Genomic DNA, 15,909 nt, shown 5'->3' with positions numbered 1-15,909 from the left:
TAAGACGTGACATTAATCATAATCATAATCATACTTTATTAGCCAAGTATGTTTTGCAACATACGAGGAATTTGTTTTGCCAAACAGTCATACCAATTAAAAGCAACAGGACACACAAAATACATTTTAACATGAACATCCACAGCAGTGACTCCTCCACATTCCTCAATGTGATGGAAGGCGAAAAAAAGTTCAATCTCTTCCCTTTGTTCTCCCGCGGTCGGAGGCCTCGAGCCTTCCGTTGACAGGACGATCTTGACTCCCATAGTCGGCGGTCAGGCTCTCGTTATCGGGGCAATCAAGCTCCTGCATCGGGGCGATCCTCTCCACCACCCCCCACATAAAACAAACCAGAGAACATGAACACAAACTTTTAAAACATAATAAAAATAACAAAAAAGATGGAAAAAACAGACAGACTATTGGCGAGGCTGCCATCGGTCATTATGTATTATGTATAGAAACTGCCTCTCACCCTCGCCTTAGGATGCTATTTACACCCAGACCAATCTTTTGATCATCTGTCCCAATATCATCTTTAATGTTTCTGTATCACTTTTTCTTTGTTCAATCATATTCCAGTGAAGGTATGTTAGAACAATTTCACTGAATTAAAAAGCTGTGCAAAAAGGAAAGTTGCTGTTGTTATTGTTCACAATAAAGAAAGGAGCTGAGTTACAGGGGCAGGGATAGGGTCGGATGCTGGTGCTGGGTGGGGTGATTTTTTTCAGTGTTTTGTAAGAATTTACCAGGACCATTTTCGAATCGGCTATGATGTGCCCATTAATCTCAGCTGCTTTCATGGATGGGGTCCTGCTTGTCAAGTGCACCTGTTCGACTACTAAGTTTACCTGAGATTCTGCGTGTGCAATTTAGGATTCTAATTTAAATTACTTTATGGAGTTTTGGATGGGATTATGAAATGTTTATATTCAGACCAACTTCAACCTGACAGCAAACTCAGCTCAGTATATGAACTACACAGTGATTCTGATTTCAGTTGCTTATTGTCACTGACCAGCACAGACCCAAATGCTGCATGTGAGCATGCACTGTTTCATTATCCAAGGGTGAAATTGCAACGAAAAGCTGCTCAGCTATCATCAAACACCCACACTCCTGAGGTTAACTAAAAAATGTTAACTAAAGAGTTAGGTAACATAAATGATGTAGTGCTTAGTTAAACAACTGAAGAGTTAGAGAGTGCTTGGGAGATAGTGCTGCAGTGGAGTGTTTTGAAGGGTGGGATGAAATGGAAGGAAAATACAGAAGGCACATCCTAAAGCTGTGCCTTTAACAGTGCAGTAACAATCTCGAAGTCAGGTTGGTGTCCATTCGCTTTGTTGACTCTACACTCAGCCCAGTAACTGCTCCTTTTGCCATTGCAAGCGAGCACTGATGAAAAGTTGTTCCGCAAGTTGAAGGCCCAGAGTGTACTTTCAGATCCCATAAAAAGATAATGGGTCACTACTCCCTGGAATCCCTCTTCCACTGACATAAACCCTTGTCCAGGCCTCTCTGGCTTGAAGCAAACCAGCCAGCATCCAGCACAGTATATCATTCTTCAACTATTCTCCATGTCTGTCTTCCTACCATTTCTCGCCCTTAATATAATTAGCAACACTAATCTCACGCTTTGTGCAGCCCTCCAATCAGCCCTCATAATTAATGAATCACTAGTCCTGGAACTTATTTCTTTAACATCTCCTCTCCAGCTTTATTTCACATTGCTGCTGAACGTTACAAGATTCCACATAAGTATAGCACCATTGTGCTAGTTCAATTACCTTGTACCCCCTTCAGGTAGATACTACTTTTATTAAGAGTTCCCAAAGATCAGGGCAAATCGGTTCTCTAGACCTTGGTGTTACACAATCTATCTATATATTACTAAAACTGTCATCTTGTATATTTGTGGGTTTGTGGATAGATTTGTTCCCGAAATACAGCCAAAACGGTACACTATAGCGCAACAATTTTAGGCCCACCTTACTCACCATTGGCATGCGGTTCAAATGGTTGTTATATTTTAAAGGTTATTCACTTTTTAAACTTTAAAAAATCACTTTTTAAACGTTAATAAATCCCTTTCCCACTTTCCCTGCCTGTCAGCCGCGCCTGCACAGAAATACCTCCGTCTTCGACGTCACAATGGGAACCCAATGGGTCCGCACCTGCGCAGTTGGGGCCCGTTGATCTAATACTTACGTAAGATGGCTGCCGGATCCGCGCGTGCGCAGTTGGGGGAGGGTTGCCACTCGGAGGGGGGCGGGACCCGTCCGAGTGATGGGAGTGGCGGTCAGGGGGATGGGGTTGAAGGGGGATGGAGTGGGTGAGTGTCATCAGTTGTGGGAGGGTTGCCGGGCCAGCAGGAGAGGTTTGGGCCCAACGGGTCCACGCTTGTCTAGGTTTAGTTAAAAGCCAACATTGAGAAGCTCCCAATGTTGAAGTTTAAAAAGAAATGAAATGTTCAAACTTGTTGTGTTTATTGTATATCAGATTACATCTAAAATTCCACTTTAGCAGTTTCTCTGACTGAGGGACAGATTTAGCTGTGTTTGTGTGGTTAGTGAGTGAATGTCGGCTGTGTTCCTGCTTGTCAATCATAACATCTTAGGCAAAAGTGGCCTTTTGATTTGTTTTTAAACATAAAATGAAGTCTGTTTGCCCCCAGGTGGCCTTTAAAATGTTCCTCTGAACCTATGCCAAGAGCATTTTTGAAAACCGATAGCTCAGTGTGGATCTTTTGTGGTTTATTACCAAAATAAATATGAGCAAAGTTGCTTTTAGCAGTGAAATCTGGAGATCTACCAGACTTGAGAACAAGGGGAGAAGTAATGCTTTCATGTTGGCAAGACAAAGGGCCTCCACCAAACTTCCCCTGCTACATCGCACGCCCTGCAGTAAAAGTTAACAGAAAGTCCTTGGAAAATGTTTCAGAAAGCACCTCTCGGCAAAGGCAAACATTGATGATAGTGGCTGGATCTCGAACAATGATGAGACGGAATACAGAAAGGAGAGAGAGAGCTTAATAACATGGTGTCAAAACATTAACCTCTCCCTCAATGTCAGCAAAATGAAGGAGTGTGTGATCGAGTTCAGGAAGTGTGGTGGAGTACACGCCCTCGTCTACGTCAATGGTGTTGAAATGGAGATTTCAATGGAAGTTGAGAGCTTCAAATTCCTTGGCGTATATTATCATCAACAATTTATCCTGGTCCAATTACATTGATGCTACAGCTAAGAAAGCACATCAACACCATTATGTCTTCAGAAGACTGAGGAAATTTAGCATGTCTCCAATCATTCTTACCAATTTCTACAAATAAACCATAGAACGCGTCCTATCCAGATGCATCACAGCTTGGTAATTGCTCTGCCCAAGACTGCAAGGTATTATAGAAAGCTGTGGATGCGGCGGCCCAGTCCATCGCTCAAACCAGCCTCCCCCACATTGACTCCAACTATACTTTGCGCTCCTTCTGGAAAGCAGCCAACATAATTAAGGACCATTCACATTCCAGTCATTCCTTCTCTCCTCTCACAATGTGCAGAAAATACAAAAGCTTGAAAGCACGTACCACTCGATTCAAGATCAGTTTGTTCCCACTGTTTTCGGGCAACAAAGTGACAGTAATAAACCAATTCACTATGGCCTTCAATGTGCTAGGCCACTTTTATGACAATTTAAAAAAGGCTTGTTCAAAGATTAGGAACTCAGACCTGGCACAAATCCCATTGTCTTCCAAATATTAAGCTATATTCCCATGAGACTGGACAACCAAAGCAGATTTTCAAAGCACTGAAGAGATACCATCCACAGTGTACCCACTAAGTCTTTCCTATTCACTGGAAGGATAAGTGAACCAATGACAGTGAGCCCTTCCAGGCCAACGTCTCACTGAGGCCCTAGGTAAACTCAGTGACTAATGGGGTGCCGCAAGGTTCAGTGCTGGGACCCCAGTTATTTACAATATATATTAACAATTTAGACAAGGGAATTAAATGTGACATTTCCAAATTTGCAGATGACACAAAGCTGGGTGGCAGTGTGAGCTGCGAGAAGGATGCTATGAGGCTGCAGGGTGACTTGGATAGGTTGGGTGAGAGGGCAGATGCATGGCAGATGCAGTATAATGTGGGTAAATGTGACGTTATCCACTTTGGTGGCAAGAACAGGAAGGCAGATTATTATCTGAATGGAGTCAGATTAGGAAAAGGGGAGGTGCAATGAGACCTGGGAGTGCTTGTACATCAGTCACTGAAAGTAAGCATGCAGGTACAGCAGGCAGTGAAGAAAGCCAAAGGCATGTTGGTCTTCATTGCGAGAGGGTTTGAGTTTAGGGGCAAGGAGGTCCTATTGCAGTTGTACAGGGCCCTGGTGAGATCACACCTGGAGTATTGTGTGCAATTTTGGACTTTTAATTTGAGAAAGGACATTATTGCTATTGAGGGAGTGCTGCGTAGGTTCAGATGGTTAATTCCTAGGATGGCAGAACTGACATATGATGAATGAATGGGTCGAATGGGCTTGTATTCACTGGAATTTATAAGGATGAGAGGGGATCTTATAGAAACATATAAAATTCTTAAGGGATTGGACAGGCTAGATGCATGAAAAATGTTCCCGATGTTGGGGGAGTCCAGAACCAGGGCTCACAGTTTAAGAATAAGGGGGTAGGCCATTTAGAACTGAGATGAGGAAAAACATTTTCACCCAGAGAGTTGTGAATCTGTGGAATTCTCTGCCACAGAAGGCAGTGGAGGCCAATTCACTGGATGTTTTCAAGAGAGTTAGATTTAGCTCTTAGGGCTAAAGGAATCAAGGGATATGGGGAAAAGCAGGAACAGGGTACTGATTTTGGATGATCAGCCTGATCATATTGAATGGTGGTGCAGGCTCGAAGGGCCGAATGGCCTACTCCTGCACCTATTTTCTATGTTCCTATGTTTCATAAGTTCATATGTGATAGGAGCAGAATTAGCCCATTCGGCCCATAAAGTGTACTCCGCCATTCAATCATGGCTAATCTATCTTTCCCACTTAACCCCATTCTCCTGCCATCTCCCCATAACCCCTGACACCCAGACTAATCAAGAATCTATCTATCTCTGCCTTACAAATATCCATTGACGACCTCCACAGCCTTCTGTGGCAATGAATTCCACAGATTCACCACCCTCTGCCTTAAGAAATTCCTCCTCATCTATCTTCCTAAAGGAATATCCTTTAATTCTGAGGCCATTACTGGTGGTGCTAGACTCTCCCACTAGGAGAAACATCCTCTCCACATCCACTTTATCCAGGCCTTTCACTATTCAGTAAGTTTCAATGAGGTCCCCCCTCATCCTTCTAAACTCCAGCGAGTAGAGGCTTAGTGCCATCAAACGCTCATCATCTGTTAACCCACTCATTCCTGGGATCATTCTCGTAAACCTCTTCTGGATCCTCTCCAGTGCCAGCACACACTTCCTCAGATATGCAGCGCCGGAGACTCAGGTTCGATCCTGACTACGGGTGCTGCACTGTAAGGAGTTTGTACGTTCTCCCCGTGACCTGCGTGGGTTTTCTCCGAGATCTTCGGTTTCCTCCCACACTCCAAAGACGTACAGGTATGTAGGTTAATTGGCTGGGTAAATGTAAAAATTGTCCCTAGTGGGTGTAGGATAGTGTTAATGTACGGGGATCGCTGGGCGGCACGGACTTGGAGGGCCGAAAAGGCCTGTTTCCGGCTGTATATATATGATGATATGATATGGGGCCCAAAATTGCTCACAATACTCCAAATATAAACAGGTTAGCTATTAAGTCTCCTTAAAGAAATTGAATATCCCCATTGAAATCTCTAGCACCTGACCACTCAAAGTGAAGAAGAAGCATTCGTGTTTCTCATTCATGTTTCTCATGAAAACCTTGAGGCCATGCATTGAGTGCAAAGAGAAGCTTTGCAGAAGGAGTGGACCAGCTCAAAACCTACACCAGCCTGCACAGTGGGCCATCGCTTACCCCATGAGTGGAAGAGTCTGTGGGTCTCACAATGGCCTCATTAGCCATCTCAGAACCCCCACAAAAACAACATGAAAGCAAGTCACCTTGAACCCAAGGGACAATGTAAGAATTTTAATGTTTAGCTTAGTTTAGAAATAAAGTGTGGAAACATGCCCATTGACCCACTGAGTCTGTGCTGACCAAATAAACTAGTTCTATCCTCCACCCTACGAACAATTTGCAGAAGCCAATCAACATACAAAACTGCATGTCTTTGGAATGTGGGAGGAAACCCAAGCACCCGGAAAAAACCCACATGGTCACAGGGAGAACGTACAAATTCTGCAGAGACAGCACCCATAATCAGGATTGAACCTGGGTCTCTGGCACTGTAAGGCAGCAAGTCTACTGCTGCGCCTCAGTGCCACCTGCAAATGAAAGCACAAACCAAAAAAAATGCCTCAGAAATCATCTGTCTAAATTCATTTGTCCCTCCCAAATTTACTAATCTTCCCATGTCATGCCTGAGATTTCTCATATGTTGAATCCCAAAAGGTTATTTTCTGCAAGAAATCCATTCAGTTTGCAGTTGAACTACTCCCAAAATCTATTTCATGCATTGCACTGTTCATATTTAATCAAAACTGGTCATTTGTGATAGCAGAAAATAATGGTGTCTCTAAATATTTCTGAACAATGGAATTACTGAATATACCATGGGAATGAACAACAAGACTTAAGGGAAAGGTCATGGGCATGCAAGTGGAAACATCTGAAGTATTTTATTATTTATACCTCTGTGCTCATATCAGTGATATTAGATCACTTTTCAACAAGTCAATTTCCTCCATCTTTACCGAAGCATTTGTACTCTTTGAATCGAATAAAGATAATAATTGCATTTTAGATCAATAAATCAAACATTTGCAAAGCTAAAAGCCAATGTAGAGAAGCATATAGTGTCAATGCACATTTGATTACTTAATCACTTTGGACACCATGTTGGGAACTTGTACTTTGGGAATATCTTCTGCTTGATAATTCACGGCACACTGAAATTCTGAGTTATTGACTTCATCCTGCTTTGAGGCTTTTGTAATTGTTATCATATCATGTCTACAAAGATTAATGGAGTAAAACCACAGTCGTCCTGGAAATATACTTCTCTATATTAGAACAATGTAGAGACTACATTGGACAGCATTGGAAAATGTGCACTAGGATCACGATGTGTGATTAATCCACACCTGTGTGACCTGGTGCAAAAGCACATGAAATTCATGCACTCATCTTACTCTCCTGATTTTGACACTCACTTAGTGTAATCCATGTTATTTATGCCTTAGCACATATTCATGGAGTCCAATTTCATGAGTGTCTTTACCTGTGTTAAAATTCGTAAAGGGAAATCTTCTCTGGGCACAACCATAAACAAATACCATAAACCATAGCCAAGCCTAAACAAAAAGAAGATTGAAAGCAACAATTTTCTTCCAATATATCCACAGATTAGGTTCCCTGCCATAAGTATGCAACTGGAAATGATCTTCGTAGAATTATAGTTATTGGCAATTTTCACATTTATTAACCAATAGCATTGTATTGAAATGTTTGAAATAACGTCATGTAGCTTTTGTTTATTTTAAATATATTTTACAAAAATATTTGCATGTATTTCTATTAAAATGTATCCAAAATTTGCAAAATACATTCTTAATTGGATGCAAGTTGCAAAGTTTTTGACCAACAACCGCTTAAAGGTGAATTGGATCATGGAGTGAGCTCCACTGTACTGTGTCTTTTCATTGACAGTGATTATACATTCCGTGATTTTGTTGATTACAGAATTCCAGTGCTGACCATAGGGTACGGCTTGACCTGGGTTTGTGGGACAAATTCAGTGAACTTGCTACAAAGTGCATTATCAAAATAGTGGAATTCGCTAAAAGACTGCCAGGCTTCACAAGTTTGACCATTGCAGATCAGATCACCCTTCTCAAAGCTGCCTGCTTGGACATCTTGGTGAGTACATGATCAGCTTATCCCCATAATGCTATCTGCTCTTAAAATATTGCAATTTTGTTTCAAAACCAGCTGAGAACGTTGTGTGATCTTGGACACTGATGCATGGGGTGAGCTCAGTCATCTTCTCGTTGCCTTTAACACTGCTAGGCTCACAAGTTCTCTCATAACTGCCTATGATTAAAATTTTCAATGACGTTGCCCTCCTGTGGCTAAAATTAGTACAATTAATATTCGAACTTTACACTTCCCACTGGAAGCTGCTTTTAATGGATCCTGTGGAAATAGGCCCTTTGGGATGTCATGTTGCAGCTGTACAAAACATTGGTTTGAGTGCTGTGCACAATTGTGATCGGCACACTACAAGAAGGAGGTGGTAGCAAAGAAGTACGGAACAGATGCACCAGATGCTGCCTGGAATGGAGGTCTGTCATTATACGAAGAGTTGGGATAGACTGAGTTTATTCTCATTTGGAACGTTGGAGGCTGAGGGGTGACCATATTGAGGTTTATACAATTGTGAGGGGCATAGATTGAGAAGATAGATTGAGCAGATAGTCAGAGCCTCTTTCCAGGCAGGGGTGTCTTGAACTAAAGGGCACAAGTTTAAGATGAGTACAGATCAATTTAATGTCTGAAGGGTACATTTTCTACACAAGGTGTGGTGGTTAGCTGGATCCAGCTGCCAGAAGAGATAATGGAGGAAAATACAATTACATTGTTTAAAATGTGTTTGGACAGATACTTCAGAGGAAAATCATGGAAGGACACAGGTCTAATGCAGGTAAATGGGATTAGCGTAGAAGGGCATCATGGTCGTCATCTACAAGTTGGGCCGAAAGGTCACTTTTCTGTGCTGTGATTCTATGATGATAGTTTAGATTAGTTTAGTTTAGTTTAGTTTAGTTTAGAGATGCAGCATGGAAACAGGCTCTTCGGCCCACCGAGTCTGTGCTGATCAGCAATCACCCAAACACTAGTACTTTTGTTGCATGCCAAAACTGTCAGCGGAAAGACAATATATGATTACAATCGAGCCATCCACAGTGTACAGATACATGATAAAGGAAATAAAGTGAATAATGTTTAGTGCAAGATAATGTCCAGTAAAGTCCATTCAAAGATAGTCTGAGGTTCTCCAATGAGGTAGATTGTAGCTCAGGACTGCTCTCTGGTCATTGGTAGGATGGTTCAGCCGCCTGATAACAGCGGGGAAGAAACTGTCCTTGCATCCAGAGCTGTGTGTTTTCTATACCTTCTTCTATACCTCGTGCCTGATGGGAGACGGGAGAAGAGGGGATTGCCAGGGTGTGACATTGATTATGTTGGTGGCCTTGCGAAGGCACCGTGAGGTACAAATCTACACATCTTTGGAATGTGGGAGGAAACTGGAGCACGCGGAGGAAACCCATGCAGTCGCAGGGAGAACGTACAAACTCCGTACAGACAGCGCCTGTAGGCAGGATCAAACCTGAGTCTCTGGCACTGTAAAGCAGCAACTTTACCCCTGCGCCACTGTGCAATGTGATCTCAAAATGAGTTTAGATCTATGCCACAACTATAAACTAAACACCAGCCAGCTCTCTCAAAATGATCTCCAACCTTGCATGAGAAATTTGATGAGAACAGAGGCTTGTTATTTGGCCCTTGATGGAATTAGTGACTGCAGCAGTCCGTGCATGGAAATCCTATGTAGCTCTAAAACTGATGATGTTTATCAGCTGCTAACTCTAGAAACCGTTCAGTATATTCAGTTATTTTTGATTAATAGAATGAATTGACTGAGCTAATTGAATCTTGTCATTCATGTATAATTCTCTGGAGCCATGGCTTCAACGGATAATTCCCTGCTGTCTGGGTCATTTTTGCCAGCAGCCTTGGCTAGACCCAGTTAAATCATATGCCTATATCAGAGGAATGAATTGATAGATTAAAGTATTTTCACAAAAGATTTTATGCTTTACGAGTCCTCATTTTTTTCTCCAATATCTCTGTTTTATTGCTTTTATAAAAATCAATATGTTCATTTGTTGAATCCAGACTCCGATGAATGGACATACAACTTCCATTAGATTATTTAAAGGTGTCCACAGATTTCTGATCACTTTTGTAGTATAGAAAGTGTCGCCTTCTTAATGCGCACTTTCTTTAGTGTGTCTCCTTCTTAATGCACAGTTCCGCCATTCATTCACGGCTGATCTATCTTTCCCTCTCAACCCCATTCTCCTGCCTTCTCCCCATAACCTTTGACCCCCTTACTAATCAAGAGCTTTAAAATCTCTATTTTTAAAATACCCAAAGACTTGGCTTCCACTGCCGTCTGTGGCAATGAATTCCACAGATTCACCATGCTCTTGCTAAAAATATTCCTCCTCATCTCCTTTCCAAAGGTACATCCTTTCATTCTGAGGCTGTGCCCTCTGATCCGAGACTCTCCCACTAGTGGAAACATCCTTTCCACTTCCATTCTATCCAGCCTTTCACTATTCAGTAAGTTTCAATTAGGTCCCTCTCAACTTTCTAAAGTCCAGCTAGTACAGGCCATTGAACGCACATCATATGTTAACCCCAGTCATCCCCAAGATCATTCTGGTAAGCCTCCTCTGGACTCTCTCCAACGTCAACACGGGAAGTGCACATGATACTCCAAGTGTGACATCTCCATAGTAATGCACAGTGCTTTGACCCACTGTGGCCTTTTCTGAAATAGATTGGTTGAAGAGGAAGTGAAATAACTTCCCAACTCAATTACTAGCCTACCTGTTCTTTCATTTGACCATGGACGGACATGACAGAAGATTTTTGATGTGAAATTGAATTTTTTTAAATTTCAAATATCAAATAGTCATTCCATATTAGCTGAAAAAGATATTTGAATTTAATATAACTTTTCCACAATTTATTCTGCCGAGTATATCACAAAAGGAAATGTTTGCACTGTATTTTTAAAGTTTCGTCTAATCCTACATATTAATTTATAGTATTTGCTTTCCAATCAAAGCTGTGATCTGGTAAATTGCATTCAGGTAGCCTTGGTCAATCTGGCAACACTTTTGCACTTCAACAATAATCTCTCCAGCCACTTGACTAAAAACAAACTTGGCCAAAAACTATCAAAGCACTCCCTGCAGGTTAGTAGCAGTGACTTCATTGAATAAACAAGCCATTAAATACCCAATTCACCTAAAGTAAACATTGTAGACATCTCCACACTAATAAAAACAGTAACACGACATGGCAGGAAACACTGGAATACAAATAGCAGTGCAGCAGCAAGGCTTCAGATCACTGTACATCCTTCTTCAACATTGGGAACACCCACTATTGAGCAGTCTATTGGGGGCAATCAAATGAACAATTTCATACATTGGTGTTCCTTGATGTCTTCTACTGATCCTGCAGTTTATTCACTCAGGTATTGATTGAATCAGAAAATATAATCTAGTTTTAAATTATTGCATGAATCTGGCATGATCATTCATTGCTCACCAGCAACAACTCACAAATCTAAAAAAAATACTGATACAACAAGACTGTTGTGGAGAGTTGTGTTCACCCTATTCTTCAATGAGAAACAGCAACTTGCACATAAAGTATCTTTGATATATAGTAACATATTTAGGTACTTCACAAGTGCATCAACAAACAAACTTGACACAGGAATACATAAAAAGTTATGAGTGCAGATAATTCAAAGTGTTGTCATAGAATTAAATTTAAAAGAGTCACATGTGCAGGTGTGAGGGTTCAAAGTGCAGATTTTTAAAGAGGAAATTCCAGATTTTAATATTATCATGGTTTGGCCAAATTTGAGATAGACTCATCGAGTCTTACAGTGTGGAGACAGGCCCTTCGGCCACACTTGCCCACACCAGCCAACATATCCCATCTACATTAGTCCCACCTGCCTGCATTTGGCTCATATCCCTCTAACCTGTCCTTTCCATGTACCTGTCTAAATGTTTCTTAAACTTTACGATAATACTTGCCTCAACTACCTGCTCTGGCAACTCGTTCCCTGCACCTACTACCCTTTGCGTGAAAAGGTTACCCCTCAGATCCCTATTTAATCTTTTCCCCCTCACTTTAAACCTATGTCCTCTGATTCTCGACTCCCTTACTTTGGGCAAGACACTCTGCATCTACCTAATCTATTCCTCTCATGATTTTATACGCCTCTATAAGATCACCCCTCATCCTCCTATGCTCCAAGAAATAGAGTCCTAGCATGCTCAACCTTTCCCTGTTGCTTAGGCCCTCAATTCCTGGCAACATCCTCGTAAATCTTCTCTGTACTCTTTCCAGCTTAACAACATCTTTTCGATAACATAGTGCCAAAAAAATGAACACAGTGCTTTAAATGTGGCCTCATCAACATCTTATACAACTGTAACATGACCTCCCAACTTCTCTACTCAATGTTCTGACTGATGAAGGCCAATGTGCCAAAAGCCTTTTTGACCACTCTATCCACCTGTGATGCCACTTTCAGATTTCAGCAGACCATATCTGTGTGTGCGTGTGCATAAATATCTCAGACGTTTGCAGAGCAGTGGACCCAGGGGTGGCTGGGAAGGGAGATTTAGGTGTTACATAACCAAAGCCAATGTGAACACAGAGATGAAGATTTAAAGGAACAGAGAGTTAGAAAGTGGGTAGTGAGGTTTTGGAAGGATTCTAGTGCTTGATAGATAGAACAATGGAGGCCAGCCAGGAATGTCGGAATAGTTAAATATGGCGGTAACAATGATATGAACTCCATGTTTAAGATGTGTGCAACTGGAGCTTAACCTTTGAGATTTAAAATGAACTGAGTAGCCTGTGGGTGTTTTTATGCAAGCACAAGCATATAGGGACATAATGGTAGAAGGGAATTCAGTCCCTCAATTCTGTCCTGGTATTTTATTGCAAACCCAAAACCTGTACAGATTTACAACAAAATTACCAAAACGCCCAAGAAATGTTAGGTGACTGTACATCACCGTTTCAGCAACAAGCCGCCATGGGGAATTTCCAGTGGGTCAACAAAATACAAATCCCATTAGGAACATGTGGGAATCTGCTTGTAATTGCTATGCTGGTGCAGCACTCACTTTCTGGTTTACATCTTATAAACGGGAGAGAGAACTCATCGCCAACTTGGTCAGTCTGAAGAAGGGTCTCGACCCGAAACGTCACCCATTCCTTGTCTCCCGAGATGCTGCCTGACCTGCTGAGTTACTCCAGCATTTTGTGAATAAATACCTTCGATTTGTACCAGCATCTGCAGTTATCTTCTTATACTATTATGCCAACTTGGACTGGGCAGGGAGAGCCATACCAACATGGTGGTGCAGCAATAGCTGACAACAGTAAACGCTGACACCCAACTCCTTGAAAGGTTTTAAACTATTATTGCAATTCTAACTTATTATTTTTCATATCTCTGAACAAGATCAAAAATAGACCCTCATTATAAATTCAATTTTATTATTATTAGTACCAACAGATGAAAAATTGACACCATATTTTTTAGTATAGAGTGGGTTACATTACCTTAGAACTGATGCTATTTAATTGATGTTTATTAAGATTTGAATGGAATTTGCCTTTTGAAGGAAAATACATAGCTTACATAGGCATTATTGAAACAGATGTTGAATACAGCCCTTTCATGTTATGAATATTAGATACAATTATGGTTTAGATTAGGGACTCATGATTACCTATGCATTTGAGAAGAGGTTTTGCAGTCAAAGATGTTTGTGAGGCACTGCAACATGCCCCATTTTCCTGGCAGTGTGGAAATGAGGTGTTATACCTTTGGGCAAGCAAAATCCCGAGAAGAATCTGCAAACTGCAGCAAGTGATGAAGTACTGCTGGTTACTGCTATTAGTCTATGTGCCTATAATTATGCTGAAAGCAAGGTTTTTTCATAGTCAATATGACAATATGACTAACGGCGCAGGAAGAGGCACTTCAGCCCGCAATGTCCATGTTGATCATACCCCGAGGAGCCGTGCGCGCGCATGGCGGGAGTATCCCAAGGAACCGCGGCCCACAGACCGAAGCCCCCCCTGGTCGGCCCAACTCACCTGCCAGAGACCGGAGACCGGAACCCGCCCAGAAGGCCCAGCTCGCCCACTGTGGATTGAGGACCCGCGCCACGGACTGGGAACCTATGTGGAGGCCCGGTTCGCCCACCCAGAGTGGAAGAGGTCAGAGCAAGGGCTGGTAAGCAGATCGGCTGTGGGAGGGAGTGCACTGCCTTGACGAGTGAGTGTGCCGCTGGAGGCCCTACAGCAGCCTGGGGCTCAGCACAACTAGGCGCCGATCCAAGAGGCTGAGCATGTGGAGTGGACACGGCCTGCAGTGGTGGAGAACACTGCTTGGCCTGTGCCGGGACTTTAGCCTGCTTGGCCTGGCCGGGACTTTGAATGATGAAATGGCGTGGCATTATATGCAAAATTAATTTCACTATGTAATGTTTAATTATATATGTGACAATAAATATCCATTGAACCATTGAGCATGAATTCTACCTATTGCCTCTCAACCTCCTTGCAATAAAAGTGATCATTCTATTATCCTTTTTAATAATTTCAAGAAGACCACCATCATCCCAGTGTCAAAGAATAGCAAGACCTAATGCCTAAACGATTACCGAACAGTGGCCTTAACATCCATCATCATGAAATGTATTGAGAGGTTGGTTATGGAACGCATTAAATCCAGTCTACTCAGCGGCCTAGACCCACTGCAGTTCGCCTATCACCACAACAGGACCACACTCGTGCCATCACCCTCGCCCTACAATCTTCCCTCGAACACTTGGATAAGAGAGACACCTACGTCAGATTCCTATTCATAGGCTATAGCTCTGCCATTAATACCATTGTACCATCGAAGCTTAGCACCAAACCTGCGGGACTTGGTGTCAGCACTCATCTCTGCAACTGGATCCTCAACTTCCTGACCAACAAACTGTAATCAATGAGGATAGGGAACAAATCATCATCTACGATAATCCTCAACATGGGTGCTCCACAAGGCTGCGTTCTCAGCCCCCTTCTTTACTCCTTGTACACCCACAACCATGCAACCATGTGTAAATCCAGTTCAATTTTCAAATTCACAAACGACACGACCATTGTGGGCTGGATATCAAATAATGATGAGACGGAGTATAGAAGGAGATTGAGAACCTTGTGTCCTGGTCAGACAGACACAGATGGACGCACACACTCATTCTCCACTTTGCCTAGTTTAAGAATGGAGATAAACAATATCTGATCTGAATTAATGGTAATGGATATTATCTAAAAGGAGAGGTTAGATAAAGTTGGATTGTTTTCTCTGGAGTAGCTGAGGCTGTGCGGAAGCCTGATAGAAGAATATAAAATTATAGAGACAAAGATAGGGTAGACAATCAGAACTTTATTCCCACGGTTGAAATGTAAAAGACCAGAGGGCATAACTCTAAGGTAAGAGGGGCAAATTTTAAAGGAGATTTGCGAGGGAGGTTTTTTAAACAGAGGACAGCGAGTGCCTGGAATGAACTGCCAGAGTGGTGGTGGAGGCAGCTATGATAGTGGTATTTAAGAGGTTTTTGTTTAGTTACATGGATATGCAGAGAATGGAGGGACATGGATCATGTGCAGACAGAGGAGATTCGTTTAATTTGGCACCATATTCGGCACAGACCATTGCGGGCAAAGAGCTTGTTCCTGTGCTGTACTGTTCTATGTTTCATGTATGATCTCTGAAATATCCATCTGAACAACCATCTGCAAATTGCTGAGGCAAATGTTGCAATTCTGCCTTAATGGAAAGCCGCCAATAAATCAAAGTCAGTCTGAAAATTCACGTATGCTTTGAATAACAGAAAACCTTATTTCTACTAACTACAAGATATAGT

The 15,909-nt window shown here is 42.1% G+C and overlaps 1 protein-coding gene across 5 annotated transcripts in view; it reads left to right on the top strand.

Moving 5' to 3' along the window:
* LOC144605587 (retinoic acid receptor beta-like) overlaps positions 1–15,909 on the top strand; it is a 405,202-nt gene that overhangs the window by 369,320 nt on the left and 19,973 nt on the right. For all 5 annotated transcript variants that reach the window (XM_078421038.1, XM_078421021.1, XM_078421045.1 and 2 more), the window contains one exon: positions 7,835–8,011. In XM_078421038.1, coding sequence (XP_078277164.1) covers positions 7,835–8,011 — 177 coding nt within the window. The remainder of the gene's footprint in view (positions 1–7,834; positions 8,012–15,909) is intronic.

The sequence above is a fragment of the Rhinoraja longicauda genome, chromosome 2 (genome assembly GCF_053455715.1).
Source record: "Rhinoraja longicauda isolate Sanriku21f chromosome 2, sRhiLon1.1, whole genome shotgun sequence".
Lineage (NCBI taxonomy): Eukaryota > Metazoa > Chordata > Chondrichthyes > Rajiformes > Arhynchobatidae > Rhinoraja > Rhinoraja longicauda.
Note: the sequence above shows the minus strand (reverse complement) of the source record. Positions and strands in the feature narration are given on the sequence as shown.